Here is a 16,889-nt window from a genome sequence, read left to right as displayed (position 1 = left end):
CCCCAGCTCTGGGCTGAGAAGTGATGCACTAGCAAGAGGGACACTGGGAGAGCCGGGGGGGGGGGGGGGGGGGGGGGGGGGAATCGAGAGGACAGGCAGGCCAAAAGGAAAGAAACAAGCACTCCTAAAGAAGTTCCTGCTATGTGCCAAGTCCTGTGCTAAGCACTTGGCAAATCTGGCCTCATACGATCCTCACAACCCTGGGAGGTATTTTTATCCTCATTTTACATATGAGGAAACTGAGGCAGAGAGCAGCGAAGTGACTCACCCAGGGTCACTGAGCTATTAAGTGTCTGAGGCCAGATTTGAAGACAGGTCTTCCTGACTCCTGACCAGATGCTCTGGGCTCTCCACGGCCCAGATGCCTCTGAGAAGAAGAAATGAATTTCCAGGTCTGGTCAATGGGAAGAGCTGTCATATCTATTACAGAGTAAGGCTTCTATCTGAGACAGAGAGCTGGGTTAGTATGTGAAAAAAAGATCATCAATAAAACATTTTTTTAAGTGCCAAAGACGAAACAAAGCGATTTTGTTACTACCAGTTTTATTTCTTGTTTAAAAAATTTATGTGCGGGAAGTTCAATTCGTCATACAATACTCTCTGTGTCCTGAGATGTCTGCATTTGCTGGTGATTCCAAGTTCACAAAATAAAAAAGAAACGTGTATTAAAAAAAAGCGGCTCCACTGAGGAGAGCGAGGGCAAGGCTCGACACTAGAAAGCATCTGGGGGGGTAGGGCCTTCGCATGCCCAGAAAGCCACATGTAGGGTCAAGTTCCCAGAGATGAGAGCAGGAGTCAAAGCAGAGAGAAAGCCAGGCCTCCAAACCTGAGCTCTCTGAACAAGTGAAGAGATGAGCTGATGCCCGGCAGGGAGTCAGAACCAGTGACAAAGATGGAGGGAGGATGGAGGCAAAGAGACGGTGGAAGCGGGAGGAGAGGAGCAGCCAGCCCTGGCACTGCTGACGATGGAGTGCCAATCACACACAGTGGCACGAGCTCTCCCACCCTGGAAGAATGGCCAGATAAGGGGCAGCCCCAGCTTCTTACCCATCTGTCTGTCTCCATAGCTGATGGCTTCTGCCAGAGGGCTCCATCCCTGAGCGTTTTTCACCTTTACTGGAGCATTGTGGGCCAAAAGCAAATGGGCACATTCTGCAAAAGAAAAGGCATTTTAAGCAGACTGTTCCCACTTATTTTCACCTCTCTAAAAAGGAAAATCATTCAAGAAATCAAGTCGCCATAATCCCATGACTGCTGAAGCTCGTTAATAAATGACATGCTGTTTAATCTGAAAAAGAGTGAATTCTGAATCCTCTGAAGCTTGTCACGAACTCCCATCAAGCCACATTATACGAATACCATCAGTTCCCGGTTTCCTTTGCTACCTCCCCAGGCCTAGGCTTCATCAGCCAGGGAGCTCTCAGTCTCCCCCTCCTAAGTCCAAATCATCTAGAGGTTTCCATCTTGGTAACGCTTCTCCATGCAGCACACCACGATTCCTCCAGAGAGGAGCGGCCCACACGGGCAGAAGGCTCTCTGCGCCTTCTTCTGCATGTAGCCTATTGTCCATGTTGACTCTACTGGATTGGCATCACCTCCCTGAGCCCCTTCTTTCCATCCCAGCTACCACTGACACTGATCACTGACTGGCTGAGACTAAAAGGCAGATAGTCCAAAGGGCTTTTGGCTCTTCTGCCCATCATGGAGGAGAGCGGCCCAGGAACACAAGGAGCTCTCCGTTCATTCCTGCCCATGCTGACCCCAATCACCACCCCAAGACCCCAGAATGAGCAGGTGTGCCCAGGGACAGCAGGACCCCACCAAGACCACACACTCTAGGAGCCAACAGCTCCTCTTTAGCAACCACAACAACTAAAGACCCAGAAAAGAAAGGTATGACCAACAAAGACTCTGGCACTAACAGAGGGTCTGACATCAGGAACTGAAATGATTCACTGAGGGCAATGACACTGAAGAAGAGGCGTGCCCCACTTACTCCACTGCTGCCCCCCAAGGACCACAGGGCCCTTCCTTCCCCTAGAGTGGGGGCTCTAGGGCAGCAGGGACTTTTCTGATTTTCTTTACATCCCTAGCACTGGGCACAGTACACAGTACACAGGTGCACAGGTGCATACAGAAAGCACTTAATAGTGGCTTTATTCATTCACACAGATTCCAGGAGGTCTTATCTGATTTCTAGCCTGGGAGTGTGAGTATGTAACGACTGGAATGGCGCCACCTGCTGGAGACTTACTGTAGAAAAGCTCCGCCATGAGGTGAATGGCTCTTAGGGCAAGACCATGTGTCTTTTCTGTGGCGTCAGGAAGTGAAGTTTGCTTGTAGGAGGAAGAAAGGGGAGCCTGGCGCTCTGACTCTGGCTCTTTCCTGAGGATACAAAGTTAATTCTTCCCAACAACCCAAGAAGGGAGGCAGTACAGGTATTATCCATTGACCATTACCCATTAAGAAAACTGAGGTCAATACAAGAGCAGAAAAAGCCAAAAAAAAGAGAAAGACCAGAGGCAGACACTAAGTCAGCAGAGAAGCATCCAGACAAGAAGCAAAGATCCAAGACTGAGAGAAAGAAAGGTGGAACTGCAGGATGGGAAATGGAGATCACTTGTGTCTCCCCAGCCCGTAAGGCCCCAGGGCACATCTGTTGGCCCACTTCGTCCTTCAATAATATGACCCTGGAGGGTGAGCCATCATATAACAAAACAGTGTGTCCAATAAAGATTACAAACTTCCTCTAAGGGAGGACAAAGGGCAGCAGGAGAAATGTTCTCAATAGAATAATGGATTCTCAAGCTTCAGACAGAAGCTGGATCATATCAGTCAACCAACAAGCAGTAATGACTCTCCAAGCTCTATTCCAGCCACTGGGCTACCACGGAGACAAAGGCAAAAAAGAACAGTCCCTGCCCTCAAGGAGCTTATACTCAATAAGGATCCCGAGACACCAAATGGAGACCAAGGAGGGAAGACACCAGCAAGCTGGCGGAGGGCGTCAGAAGGCCTTCATCCAGAGGGTGATTCTTTAGTGCTGTCTTGAAGGAAATGAGGGATTCTGTGGGATGGGAGGCAGCCAGTGAAAAGTTTTGGACACAGGAAGGTAGTGCCTTGTGTGAGTGTGGGAGTTCAAGTAATATATAATAATGATGGGGCAGCTAGGTGATGTAGTGGATAGAGCACCGGTCCTGGAGTCAGGAGGACCTGAGTTCAAATCCGGCCTCAGACACCTAACACTCACTAGCTGTGTGACCCTGGGCAAGTCACTTAACCCCCATTGCCCTGCAAAAACAAACATATATATATAATGATGCTGATGACAGCCGGCATTGACATAGTGCCTTGAAATTTGCAAAGCACTTCATAAATATCTCATTTTAATCATCACAGCCCTTTAAGGAAAGTGTGATTATTATCCCCATTTTATAGATGAGGAACCTGAGCCACAGAGAGGCTAAGTGACTTACCCAGGGCCACACAGCTACAAAGAGTCAGTTCAGTTGAGTGAAGAGATTAGAAGACACACTGCAAAGGGATGGAAAGCGAATGACAGCCATAAGGAAAGTAACTTTTTACAAGGGTTGAGAGGCAAAAACAAAAAATTACACCTCATTAGGAGCAAGATCAGAGAAGGCTTTGTGGAAGAAATGATGTCAGATTCCCACAACCCCTCACTGAGAGGCACAAACAAAAGGGAAGGCCCCTGGAGGTTAAGAGAAGGGGCAGCAGGGAAAGGGGATGAAGGGGTAGGGGGGGAAGAAAAGGAAGGAGAAAAGAGGAGGAGGAGGAAAGGAGTGCAGGCAGCCTTGTCTAGGAGTCTGGTTAAGAAAGGAAGGAAGGAGCAAGACAGAAGGAGAGCTTAAGGAGGCAGCAGAGTTGAGATCAAATATTTTTTTTTTCTATCAAGGATGGAGAGACTTGGGCATGCTGGAAGGCAAACAAAATGGGGGAGCTGAAGATCAGAGAGAAAAGGGATGACAGAGAGGTTCAAAGGCTATAAGAAGTGATGGGCGAATGGATGGATCCTCAAAGGTTTTGGGTTCGAAGACAACTCTGTATCCTCAAAAAAAGGTGAAATTATTTCTATTATAATCAGTTTAAGGGGGGGAAAGGAAAGTGTTGCCTTTCTTTGACTGCACTGTAAAGAAACAATGAATGATCAATTTGAGGAAATATGAGAAGACTATTTGCATAAACTAACATATAATGAAATAATTAGGTCCAGAATAATATAAACAGCAATTACAATCATGTAAAGAAAGAACCCCCTAAAATGAAGCTGGCCCCTGAGTAGTTCTCAAGAGGACTTATGGCCCAGGCTGAAGGATGAGGACACGAGCCTTCTTCTCTTAAGATCCACAGGACTTTAGGGAGGGAATGTTGCACACACCATCAGACAATGGCACTGGGTTGGCTGGTTTTGCTCTGACAGGGTTTACTGGAAGAATAAGAAAGTGTAAATGGGGAAGTGACTAAGAGAAAATAAAAAAGCAACACTTTTTAAGGCAGGGAAGTATAGAATATATTTCAGAAAAACTTTTTAACGACTGGAATGACGCCCCCTGCTGGAGACTTATTGTAGAAAAGCTCCGCCATGAAAGGAAGATCTTTGAGGGCAAGACCAGGAGTCTTTTCTTTGGCGTCAGGAAGTGACACTTGCTGGTGGGAGGAGGAAGGGGGAGCCTGGCGCTCTGTCTTTCTCTTTCCTGAGGATGCTGGTGGAGAAGGGAGCTAGAAATGTGCTCTCCCTTTAATAGATAGATGAATGTAAGCCTCTCTCTCTTTACCAAATTCATATTCTCCTTAATAAATGCTTAAAAGTCTAACTCTTGCTAAAGCTTATAATTTATTGGTGACCACTCATTAGATTTTTTTTTTTTTTTTTAGTGAGGCAATTGGGGTTAAGTGAATTGCCCAGGGTCACACAGCTAGTAAGTGTTAAGTGTCTGAGGCTGGATTTGAACTCAGGTCCTCCTGACTCCAGGGCTGGTGCTCTATCCACTGTGCCACCTAACTGCCCCTTTTTAAAAAAAATTTTTTTAGTGGGTTTTTTAAAATAAAGACAAGGAATTTAGGTTTTTATAATTACCTGGGATACAAAGAGTTCAAGAAATAAATTATACAGAATACTATTTATTTTATGTTCAAGTGTAGGAACTCTACCAAAGTGCTTTTCCTATTGATAATAACTGAATAATTAATCAAGTCCTTTTATTAAAAACTTTGCCACAGCCAATCTGTTGCCAAGTCTTGTTAATTCTACCTTCATCACATCTCTCATATCTGCCCCTTACAGCCCACCTCTCTAACACAGCCGCTGCCCTGGCATAGGCCTTCAGCACCTCAGAGACCATTACAAATGTACCCACTAGTCTCCCTGCCCCAAAGCCACTCCCTGCTACAGTCCATCTTGCAACTTGGAGGTCAAACTGATCTTCCTAAAGTGGGGGTGGCTCCCAGATCAAATACGAAACCCTCTATCTGGCACTGAAAGCCCCCCTCCCACCAACCTTCCTGGTTTTCTCACACCTCACCCTCTGGATCACCCCCCTCAGTCCAGCAGCGGCGCTGGCCTCTTTGCTGGTCCCCACACAGGGGCCTATCTCCTCAGTGGGCATTTCCCCAGCCTTCCATCATGCCCGGAAGCCTCTCCCTCCTCATTTCTTCTCTGCTTCCTTCAAGTCCCAGCTAGATCGTTACCTTCTACAGGAAGTCTTCCAACGGGCCCCTTAATTCTAGTGCTTTCCCGCAGCTGATGTTCTCAAACATATCCTGTCTTTACCTTGTGTGCAGTTGTTTGCCTATTGTCTCCCCGATTAAATCATGAGCTCCCTGACAGAAAGGACTGTCTTCTGCCTTTCTTGGGATCTCTAGCATTCAGCTCCATGCAAGGCATGCAAGAGGTGCTTCATAAATGCTTCCTGCCTGATTTGGAGACATTTTGGAGTTCCTGAAGGCTCCTCCAGAAAACTGGATGCTGTGGCAGGTTGTACCAACTTACAAAGACTGACGAGTACACAGGCCTGGAGACAGACTTGACCATCTGTCAACTAAGAGGAACATTGAGAAGGGCTGGCCCTCCACTTCTCTGCATGGGGATTTCTCAAATACCCACTTCCTAATTCTGTGACGAGGCACTATCTTTGCCAGTAAGGGGCACCCACACCAATGAAATCACAGGTCACTGAACGCTGAAGCAATTCCAGCCTCCTGGAATGTGAAGAGTAGAGCCGAGACCTAGCTATGTCATCATATTAAGTTGTGCCAATCTATCTTGGACAAACACATACCACACCTACTGTGCATTCAAATTTCCAAAAAGGAAATATTAAAGTCTTTTGCAAAGAGTAAGCCATAATACAATTAAACTGGTATTCAAAGTGACTTAATTCTTAAACACAGAAAAAAAAATGTTTCCTATAAGAAAATTATCAATAAAAACACTTTCGAAAGGTATTAGGAACTTCATATGTTTTATTCTATTCTGTGGCAAGGATATGGTGGCTAAAGAAAAGTATCTTTCCACATTTAAGACACTACTATTTCAAAGAGCAATGCCTCATGTATATTCTACACTTGATACAACTTGCCAAATGAACAGGAGGAAATGCTCCAAGTTTAGTACATAATAAAAACTGGTGACAATGTAAAAGACTTTAGTTTTATCCTACATGTTTTAAAAGACCAAATTTACGTTAAAATTTTAAGATTTTCTATGAACACAATGTTTTAAAAGGAAAAAAAATGATATTTACTAACCTTTATTTCCTAACATCACAGCAAGATGTAAAGGAGTGTTTCCTAAAACAAAATTAAAAAAAAAAATTAGATGGAATAAAAGAACACAAGACAATTCATTCAAATGGGGTTCCTTATTCTGATAAATCTGACATGAAATTAAGTTGTGCAATCCAAGTCAAATCAATGTGATCCTGAAAAATTGGAATAGGGTGATTTTGACCTGATACAAGAACAGTCTCACACCTCAATATGTTATAAGCAAGTTGATCAACTCTGCATGAAAACCTTTACTACCTGGGTAAGATGGAGCTAAAGCTCTATGTGAATCCATCTCTTTTTACCATACATGTAAAAAAATGAATTTAAGATATCCTTTAATTTGTCTCAGAAAAACAAAGAGCACACCTCCTTTCTATTCAAGTTCCAAACTATTTTTCTGATGATAAAAAGCATCTACTTGAGAAACACATTCTTTAAGAATCAAGAAACAAGAACAGGCAGAAAGCAAAATAAAAAACAGGCAACCGTTATCTGCCCAATCAAAGAAAAACCAGGACAGATAAGCCCAAACCAGACAATCGAAGTCATTTCTTACTTTGCTTTAGGCCAGATTTTATGTTCACTTTCTAATGCAGCTGTGGCTACTGCAAATTAACTTCCAACACAGAAGCTGAACTCACTTTCACCGGCTGGCCTCCTTCCAACTCCTCCTACCATAGGTTTATTCATTCATTCATTCAAATAAACACGTAAGAGCTCCAGGGGTTCTGAGCACTTAAAAAAATGATGCTAAACGACAGATCCTAAACCCACAGAGCTAAATGTAGTCTAGCTAAGGGATAAGCCAAATATAAGTCATTACCCAAAGTCTTGCAAAGAAACTGTATTATCAAATTAATAAGCAAATTCAATGAGGTCAGAAGGGAAAAGTTGTTACTAACTGTGGGATAAGGAGGTTAAGGATATCTGGAAACAGAACGTAAGTTAGAGGCGAATTATTTCCTAAAGGTGAGGGGAAAATGTTATCTATGAATGTGTGGGTGTGCAGCTAGGTGGTGCAGTGGATAAAGCACCAGCCCTGGATTCAGGAGGACCTGAGTTCAAATCCGACCACAGACAATTGACACGTACTAGCTGTGAGACCCTGAGCAAGTCACCTAACCCTCACTGCCCTGCCCCCCCCAAACCCCCAAAAAACAAAAAAGAAATAAACACTGGCTTCTTTGTGGACTCCCTCTGTGGTCCTCTAGGCCATTTCTTTAATCCTTGTCTTTCGCCCAGTAGCTTGAACCATAACAAACTTTTCCCCAAACCTTACACAGCAGCTGAATTCAGAGCTTTCTAAAGCAGTTCCTGCACATAATGCTACATAATGCAATTATCTCTATTTGTACTCTTGCCAGACACCAAGCTCCTTGAGGGCAGGGATGAACCTGATCTAATCTTTCAATCTCTTCCAGTTCTTTGCCCAATATCCTGGATATAGTAGCTACTTATAAAATGTGTTAGCCATTTAAGAAAAAAAAAAAAGCTACCAACCTCCAAGTGGTAAACTGAAGCAGACTGAAGCAGACTTTCTTTTGCAATATGGGTAATATAGAAATATGTCTTACGTGACTTCACATATTTAATCAATATACTGCTTGCCTTTTCGAGGGGTAGGGGAGGGGTGAGAAGGAAGGAGAACATTTGAAAAAATCAAATTTTAAAAACTGAATGTTTCGGGCAGCTAGGTGGCACAGTCGATAGAGTACCAGCCCTGGATTCAGGAGGACCTGAGTTCAAATCTGGCCTCAGACACTTGACACTTGATACTTACTAGCTGTGTGACCCTGGACAAGTCACTTTAACCACAATTGCCTCACCAAGAAACTTAATTTAATTTTAAAAAATTAAAATAAGAAGTACAAAAGTGATCAAAAGTTTCATCCCAATGATACTACACCCAGAATTGAATCCTAAGGATATTACAGAAGCAGGTAGAAAGGGGTAGGAAATGGGGAGAGAAGACTCATTTCTACAAAGACAGTCATTAGCAGCATTATTCTTATAGGAAATTTTTCTATTATTGCATATAACACTTTGGAAATTGACTCAATAAATTCTCTTACATAAATGGAATGGCATAAGAAATGACAAATATGAGGAATTAGGAGGAAGAGGGAAGATACAGGAAGTGCTACATACTATTGAAAAAAGCAGAGTCAGAAAACACAATTACAACTATGAAGACTCCTTCCAAATCCAGAAAAAATACCCAGAATTACAAATTCACATGGGCAATCAGAAACAAAAAGAATACTGGTTATTGTTTTAAGTGTTTCATTTTTGTTCATTTCAGTTGTGTTCAATTCTTGTGACCCCATTTGAGGTTTTCTCACCAAAAAATACTGCAGTGCTTTGCCAATTCTTTCTCCAACTCCTTTTACAGATGAGGAAACTAAGGCAAACAAGGTGAAGTGACTTGCCCAGGGTCACACAGCTAGTAAGTGTCAGGGTCTAGATTTGCACTCAGCTCTTCCTGACTCTAGGCCCTGTGTTCTGCCCACTGTGCCACCTAGCTAAATAACATAAACAATTTGTAGGCTTCGTTTTTATTCTTGTTTGTGTCTGAAAATAACTAACTTTAGAATTTTTTAAAAATTAAATGTTGACTGTTCCTATGTACCATGGGAAGGACTTTGCCAGCATGTCAAATGTTCCTCTTAAATTCCAATAACGTGCACTTTCCTTATAGGAATGAGGGTGCAGAGAGACAATAGAGCATCATGACTAGAGAAATGAATCAGCAGACATGGGTTTGTAAAAACTGATTTGGTGGCAGGGCAGGTAGGTGGCGCAGTGGATAGAGCACCAGCACTGGATTCAGGAGGGCCTGAGTTCAAATGCAGCCTCAGACACTTAACACTTACTAGCTGTGTGACCCTGGGCAAGTCACTTAACCCCAATAGACGGAAGGAAGGAAGGGAGGGAGGGAGGGAGGGAGGGAGGGAGGGAGGGAGGGAGGGAGGGAGGAAGGAAGGAAGGAAGGAAGGAAGGAAGGAAGGAAGGAAGGAAGGAAGGAAGGAAGGAAGGAAGGAAGGAAGGAAGGAAGGAAGGAAGGAAGGAAGGAAGGAAGGAAAAAAAAGAATTGATTTGGGGACCCCTGTCTTTGGCTGAAGTTCGAAAGCCTCCGGCGCTCACCCCAAATGGCTCCCTGGCCATGCTCAGCAGGGATATTCACGGCTTCCTCCACCCAGCCGGGAATATGCATGGAAAACTCAGGCCCCTGCAGGAAGTCTCCTTGCCCCTGCTGGCCTTGGCCGTGGCCGGCCCGTGGTTCCAGTGAGTGAGAGAGAAGGGTTTTTTAAAAGAGGACAGAGTAGTGAGAAGGGGATGTAGTGAAGACCAAGTGAAGGAGGACATAGTGAAGAAGAATGGGGGTCGGTAGAAAGAGACGTGGAGCAGAGGGGAGCAACAGAACAACCGGAGACAGTCAAAGTGAAGGGGGTGAGACCGATAGGAGACGCAAGGGGAGACGCTACAGAGAAAGGAGGCGAGACAAGGGAGGAGATTTCATACCCACAGGCAGAGATGCAGGGGGATAGAGAAAGTTAAAGGCTAAGCAGCCTCCTTGGCTGAGGTTTCAGGTTATATATCTTACTTTCCTGTATTCTTATTTCTAAATTGGTTCTCATAAATAAACCCTGTTTTTGTTGTTTAAATTGAAAGAGGCCTTTTCTTATCAGTCTGGGAGAAGCAGTTGGGGAGGCAGCAGGCCCCTACAGATTGGGTCCCCATACGGGGCTTAACGAACTTGGGGGGTCTTTAGAAGCCCCCCTCACAGACTGGCTTAGGCAGCTAATAACCTCCAAATAGGCAGACAGCTAGTAGCAGTCAGATGCCAAGCTAGCTATAAAAAGTTACAGAAAGACAGCCAGCCAGGAGTTTTCAGCAATAAAGTTTTACAGGTTCAAATGTCCCAGCAGACACAACAGCAACGTAACTGTGGTAAACCGCCTGAGCTTGAGTCAGGGAGGTGGCAAAATGAGAGAACACCGGACCTGGAGTTAGGAAGATAGTATCACCAGCTCTGTGGCTCTGGACAAGGCACTGAGCATCCCTTTGCCAGCATTTCCTCAAGTGTCAGATGGATAACAGCACTTGCCTCATCAGGTCATCATGAGGATCCAATGGAATAGTGCATGTGTAGCACTTAGCACTGTGCTTAGGACATGGCAGGCACTCTATAAATGCCAGCAACCATCATTATCTTGTATTATCCATTATTATTATTACTACTACTACTACTTCTTACCTCCCCAATTTCCTCAGCTATAAAATAGAGATAAGAGCACTGGTTCTGCATATAGATGACAGAATTGTGAGAAATGTGTTTGGAAAACTTGTAACTTCCTGAAAAGTGAGACTTTTAAAAGGGAAAACAAAAGATCTTCCAGAGATAATACAGCCTATGAGATAGTTGATTATATGTTACAAAGACAAAGGACTTATATACAGTAGAGAAAAAAACGAATAGAGAATTAAGAAGCATCAAGGAAAAAGAGATGATATGGAGCAGTTAGGTGGCACAGTGGATAGAGCACTCCCCTCAGGAGGACCTGAGTTCAAATCCAGCCTCAGACACTTAACACTTACTAGCTGTGTGACCCTGGGCAAGTCACTTAACCCCAATTGCCTCACCCCCCCCCCCAAAAAAAGAGAGATAATCAACAAATGCTATAAAGAGGTCAAAGAAAACTATAATTGGAAAGAGGCCCTTGGATATGGCAATAAAGGACTTTGGAAAAGGCAATTTCCTTGGAATTGTGATGACAATGTTAGATTGTAGGGGGCTGAGGACAGACAAGTAGTGCATAGGATATTCCTATTATATAGATGAAGAATCTGGGAAAGATGTGCAATGACTAAGTCAAGCTGGCTCATTAGAGGATCTAGCAACTGGCCAGAAAGAGATTACAGGGGACTCCTCTGCTAACACTGGGTGCAGGACTCAGTATTGCTTAGAAACCCCATTGCCTGTACCTTTTTCCTGTTCATTATTCAAGGGTGGTAAGAATCACTTGCCAAGTTAGTCCCAAAGGAGCAAGCATCCTGAGAAGCAACAATGCTTGCAGCTGCAAGGGATCAGGCACCTTATCTGGCTAAAAACCAGAGCAGAGACCATGAGAGCAGTGACCACACCTCTCCCCAGACCACACCACACTGGAAGCATGAAGACCCCCAGAACCAGTTCTAAAAACAGCAGGGCAGAAACCTTGAAGCTTGGGATTAGTGCCCCCACCACCGCCAACCCTCGTAACAGAGCTCGGCTGTAACAAAGTTCAAGGTCAAGAAATAGCCCAGGAAAAGAAGCAAACAACAACAAAAGAACCTGACCATAAAAAGTGACTATGGGGGCAGCTAGGTGGCACAGTGGATAAAGCACTGGCCCTGGATTCAGGAGGACCTGAGTTCAAATCTGACCTCAGACACTTGACACTTACTAGCTGTGGGACCCTGGGCAAGTCACTTAACCCCCATTGCCCTACCAAAAAAAAAATGACTACGGTGATAGGAAAGATTTACAAACTCAGAAAAAGACAATGAAGTCAAGACAGCTACAACCAAAGCCTCAGAGGGGGAAAAAAAGTAAATTGGGCACAAGCCCAACAAAAATTCAGGGAAGAGCTGAAGAAACAAATGTGGTAGAGGAAAAATTGGGGGAAGCTGCTCTAATTAAGAGCAATGCAAGAAAATTATGAAAAAAGAATTAACAGGGACAACTAGGTGGTACAGTGGATAAAGCACCGGCCCTGGGTTCAGGAGTACCTGAGTTCAAATCCGGCCTCAGACACTTGACACTTACTAGCTGTGTGACCCTGGGCAAGTCACTTAACCCCCATTGCCCCACAAAAACAAAACAAAACAAAACAAAACAAAACAAAGAATTAACAGCTTGGTAAAAGAAGAATAAAAGAAGAAAAAGATACTGAAGGAAAAAAACGCCTTAAAAGCCAGAAGTGGCCAAATAGAAAAAGAGGTACGAAAGCTCACTGAAGAAAATAATTCCTTAAAAATAAGAATTGAGCAAGTGGAAGCTAATAACTCCATGAGACATCAAGAAACAATAAAACAGTCAAAAAATGGAGGGCAGGGGGAATGTGAAATATCTCATCAGGGGAAAAAAAGCTTACCCAGAAATTAGAACTAATTCAACAATTACTGGACTACCCAAAAGCCACCTGCAAAAAAGAGCCTAGACATCATATTTCGAGAAGTTAACAAGAAAAATTGTCCTAATACATTAGATCCAGACAGTATCACAGAATTTCAAAGATCCACTCATAACCTCCTGAAAGAGATCCTAAAATAAAAACTCCCAGGAATATTATAGCCAAATTCCAGCACTTCCTGAGCAAAGAGAAAATATCTTTTAAAAATAATCAAGTATTATGGAACCACAATTAGGATCACACATGATTTAACAAGCTTCCAAATTAAAGGAGTGGAGGGCTTAGAATATGATATTCTTAAAGGCAAAAGAATTATGATTACAATGAAGGAATCACCAACCTAACAAAACTGATTATAATCCTCCAGGGGGAAAATGGATATGTAATAGTGGACTTTCAAGCATTCCTGATGAAAAGACCACAGCTGAATAGAAAATCTGACTTTCAAAAACAAGACTCAAGAGAAGCATAAGAAGGTAAACATGAAGGAGAAATCATAAGGGATTCAATATAAAATGTTTACTTTTCTATATGGGAAGACACATGTAATTCCTAAAACCTGTATCATTATTAGTGCAGTTGGAAGGAATCTACACAAACAGAAGGACACATATGGAAAAAAAAAAAGAATGGAAGGCTATGAAAGATAAATAATAGGGGAAAATTATCTCACATAAAAGAGGCACACAAGGAAGAGCTTTTACAGGAGAAAAGAAAATTTGGGGGAGGGGGAAGGAACACCAACCTAAATTCTAACCTAGTCTATTCCATCTGAATTGGTTTAAAGAGGGAAGGAAAAAAATATATGTTTGTGTATGTGTGTGTGTGTGTGTGTGTGTGTGTGTGTGTGTGTGTGTGTAGTCAACTGGATATAGAAATCTATCTTACCTAATAGAGAAGTAGGAGGGGAAGGAGATAAAAGAAAAGTGAGGAAGGACTTACCAAAGGGGAGGGGGGAATGAAGGAAGGCAGTGGTCAGAAGCAAAACAGGCTTTAGAGGAGGGACAGGATAAAAACAGAGAAGAATAAACAGAAGAAAACAGGATAGAGAGAAATACACAGATATTAAGCATAACTATGAATGGGAATAGGATGAATTCACTCATAAAAAACAAATGGATAGCAGAATAGATTAAAAACTAGATTCTAAAACTATGTCGTTTACAAGAAGCACACTTGAAACAGAGCTAAAATAGAAGGCTAGAGCAGAATCTATTATGCTCCAGTAAAAAAAAAAAAAGAAAAAAGGCACAGGTAGCAATCAATCTCAGACAAAGCAAAAGCAAAAAAAGACCTAATTAAAAGACATAAGCAGAGAAATTACATCTTACTAAAAGGTACCATATCAATACTAAAGACACACACCTTGTAACCCTGGACAAGTCACTTAACCCTCATTTGCCCTGCCAAGGGGGAAAAAAAAAAAAAAAAGACATACATTAAACAGAATAGCATCCAAATTCTTAAGGGAAAAGTTAAGAGAATTACAGGAGGAAATAGTAAAACTATACTAATGTGGGACTCTAATTTACCCCTCTCAATGTTAGACAAATCTAATCATAAAATAACTTTTAAAATAAATTAAAGAGATGAATAGAATTTTAGAAAAGTTAGATATAATACATTTCTGGTAAAAAATGAATAGGAATAGAAAGGAATATACCTTTTTCTCAGTTGTAAATCGTAGCTTCACAAAAACTGACCATGTATTAGGGCATAAAAACCTCACAAATGAAGAAAAGCAGAAATATTAAATGCACCCCTTTCAGACCATAATGTAACCAAAAATTACATTCAACAAAGGACCACAGAAGCAAAGAGTAAAATTGGGCATTGTAAATACGATAATGTAATTTGCATGACTTTACATATCTAATCAATATATTGCTTACCTTCTCAAAGGGTGAGGGAGGGAGAGGAGGAGAAAATTTTAAAATATTTTTTGTTAAATCAATGTTAATTTTTAATCTAATTGGGAAATATTTAAGGAAAAAATAAAAATGTTTTAAAAATTAATAGGAAACTAATCTAATCCTAAAGAACGAGTGGGTTAAGAACACATCATAGAACAATCCATAATTTCATTAAACAAAGTGACAACAATAAGACAATAGACCAAAATTTGTGAGATGCAGCCAAAACAGAATTTAGGGGGATATTTCTATCTGTAAATGCATACATTAATGAAAAAGTAAATAAATAAATTGGACTGGATATACAACTAAAAAAAATAGAAAAAGGACAAATTTTAATTCTCCAATTAAACATCAAGATGGAAATCCTGAAATGAAAGGTGAGATTAATAAAACTGAAAGTTTTTTGAAAAAAAAAAAACTATTGAACTAATAAATAAATCTAGAATCTGGTTTTATTTTTTTAAAAGACAAATACAATAGATAAGCCATTGGTTAATTTGGTTTAAAAAAGAAAAAAGAAAACCAAAGTACCATTATCAAAAATAAAAAAGGTACAGGGCAGCTAGGTGGCACAGTGGATAAAGCATTGGCCCTGGATGCAAGAGGACCTGAGTTCAAATCCAGCCTCAGACACTTAACACTTATTAACTGTGTGACCCTGGGCAAGTCACTTAACCCCCATTGCCTCACTAAAAATAAATAAAGAAAAAAGGGTAAATGTGCCCCCAATAAAGATGAAATTGAAACAATTATCAGGAATTATTTTACCTAATTATATGCCAGTAAAACTGAAAAATCTAAGCAAAACTCATGAATATTTACAAAAAATATAAATTGCCCAGATTAATTTAAGAGGGAATTGATTACTTAACTAACCCTATCTTAGAAAAAGAAACTGAACAACCCACAAATGAGCTCCCTAAGAAAAAAAACCCTTAGTACCAGATGAATTCACAAGTGAATTCAACAAAACGTTAAATGAACAATTAATCTCAAGGCTATATAAACTATTTTCAAAAATACGTAAAGGAGTTGTACCCAATTTCTTCTATGGTACAAATATGGTTTTAATACCTAAACCAAGGAGAGCAAAAACAAAACAAAACACCTACGGGCCAATTTCAATAATGAAACCAATGCAAAAATTTTAAATAAAATATTAGCAAGGAGATTACAGCAATATGTTACAAAGATAATATACTATGACCAGATGGGATTTATACCAGGAATGCAAGGCTGGTTCAATTTTAGGAAAACTATCAGCATAACTATATCAATAATAAAAACAAAAATCATATGGTTATATCAATAGATGCAGAAAAAAAGCTTTTCACAAAGTACAACATTCACTCCTATTAAAAATACAAAAAAGCACTGGAATAAATAGAACCTTTCCTAAAATGTTGAGTAGTTTCTATCTAAAATCAAGAACAAGCATTATCTGTAATGTGGATAAACTAGAAGACTCTCCAATAAGATCAGAGTTGTAAAAGCAAGGTTATCCACTATCACCACTATCATTCAGTATTGTACTAGAAATACTAGCTATAACATGGCAAGAAAAAGTAATTGAAAGAATTAGAACAGGCAAGAAACAAAACTATCACTCTTTGAACATGATATGATGGTATACTTAAAGAAGCCCAAAGAATCAAAAAACAAAACAAAAACAAAAACAAAAAACCTAGTTGAAACAATTAGCAACTTGAACAGTATTGTAGGAGACAAAATAAACCACAAAAATCACCAGCATTTCTATTACCAACAAAACCCAGCAAGAAGAGAGAGAGAGGGGCAGCTAGGTGGCACAGTGGATAGAGCACTGGCCCTGGATTGAGGAGGACCTGAGTTCAAATCCGGCCTCAGACACTACACTTACTAGCTGTGTGACCCTAGGCAAGTCACTTAACCCCAACTGCCTCACCAAAAAAAAAAAAAAAAAAGAAAAGAAAAGAAAAGAAGAGAGAGAGAAATTCCATTTAAGATAACTGCAGATATTATAAAAATA

General features: G+C 41.3%; 1 protein-coding gene across 1 annotated transcript in view; it reads right to left on the bottom strand.

Moving 5' to 3' along the window:
• The window catches only part of ANKRD13C (ankyrin repeat domain 13C), a 74,498-nt gene that overhangs the window by 42,630 nt on the left and 14,979 nt on the right, over positions 1-16,889 (bottom strand). The window contains exons 2-3 of the mRNA XM_044001048.1: positions 6,769-6,810; positions 1,048-1,152 (exon numbers count right to left, since the gene is read on the bottom strand). Of these exons, the coding sequence (XP_043856983.1) occupies positions 1,048-1,152; positions 6,769-6,810 (147 nt within the window). The remainder of the gene's footprint in view (positions 1-1,047; positions 1,153-6,768; positions 6,811-16,889) is intronic.

The sequence above is a fragment of the Dromiciops gliroides genome, chromosome 4, assembly GCF_019393635.1.
Source record: "Dromiciops gliroides isolate mDroGli1 chromosome 4, mDroGli1.pri, whole genome shotgun sequence".
Classification (NCBI taxonomy): Eukaryota; Metazoa; Chordata; class Mammalia; order Microbiotheria; family Microbiotheriidae; genus Dromiciops; species Dromiciops gliroides.
This window is presented reverse-complemented; position numbering and strand designations above follow the sequence as displayed.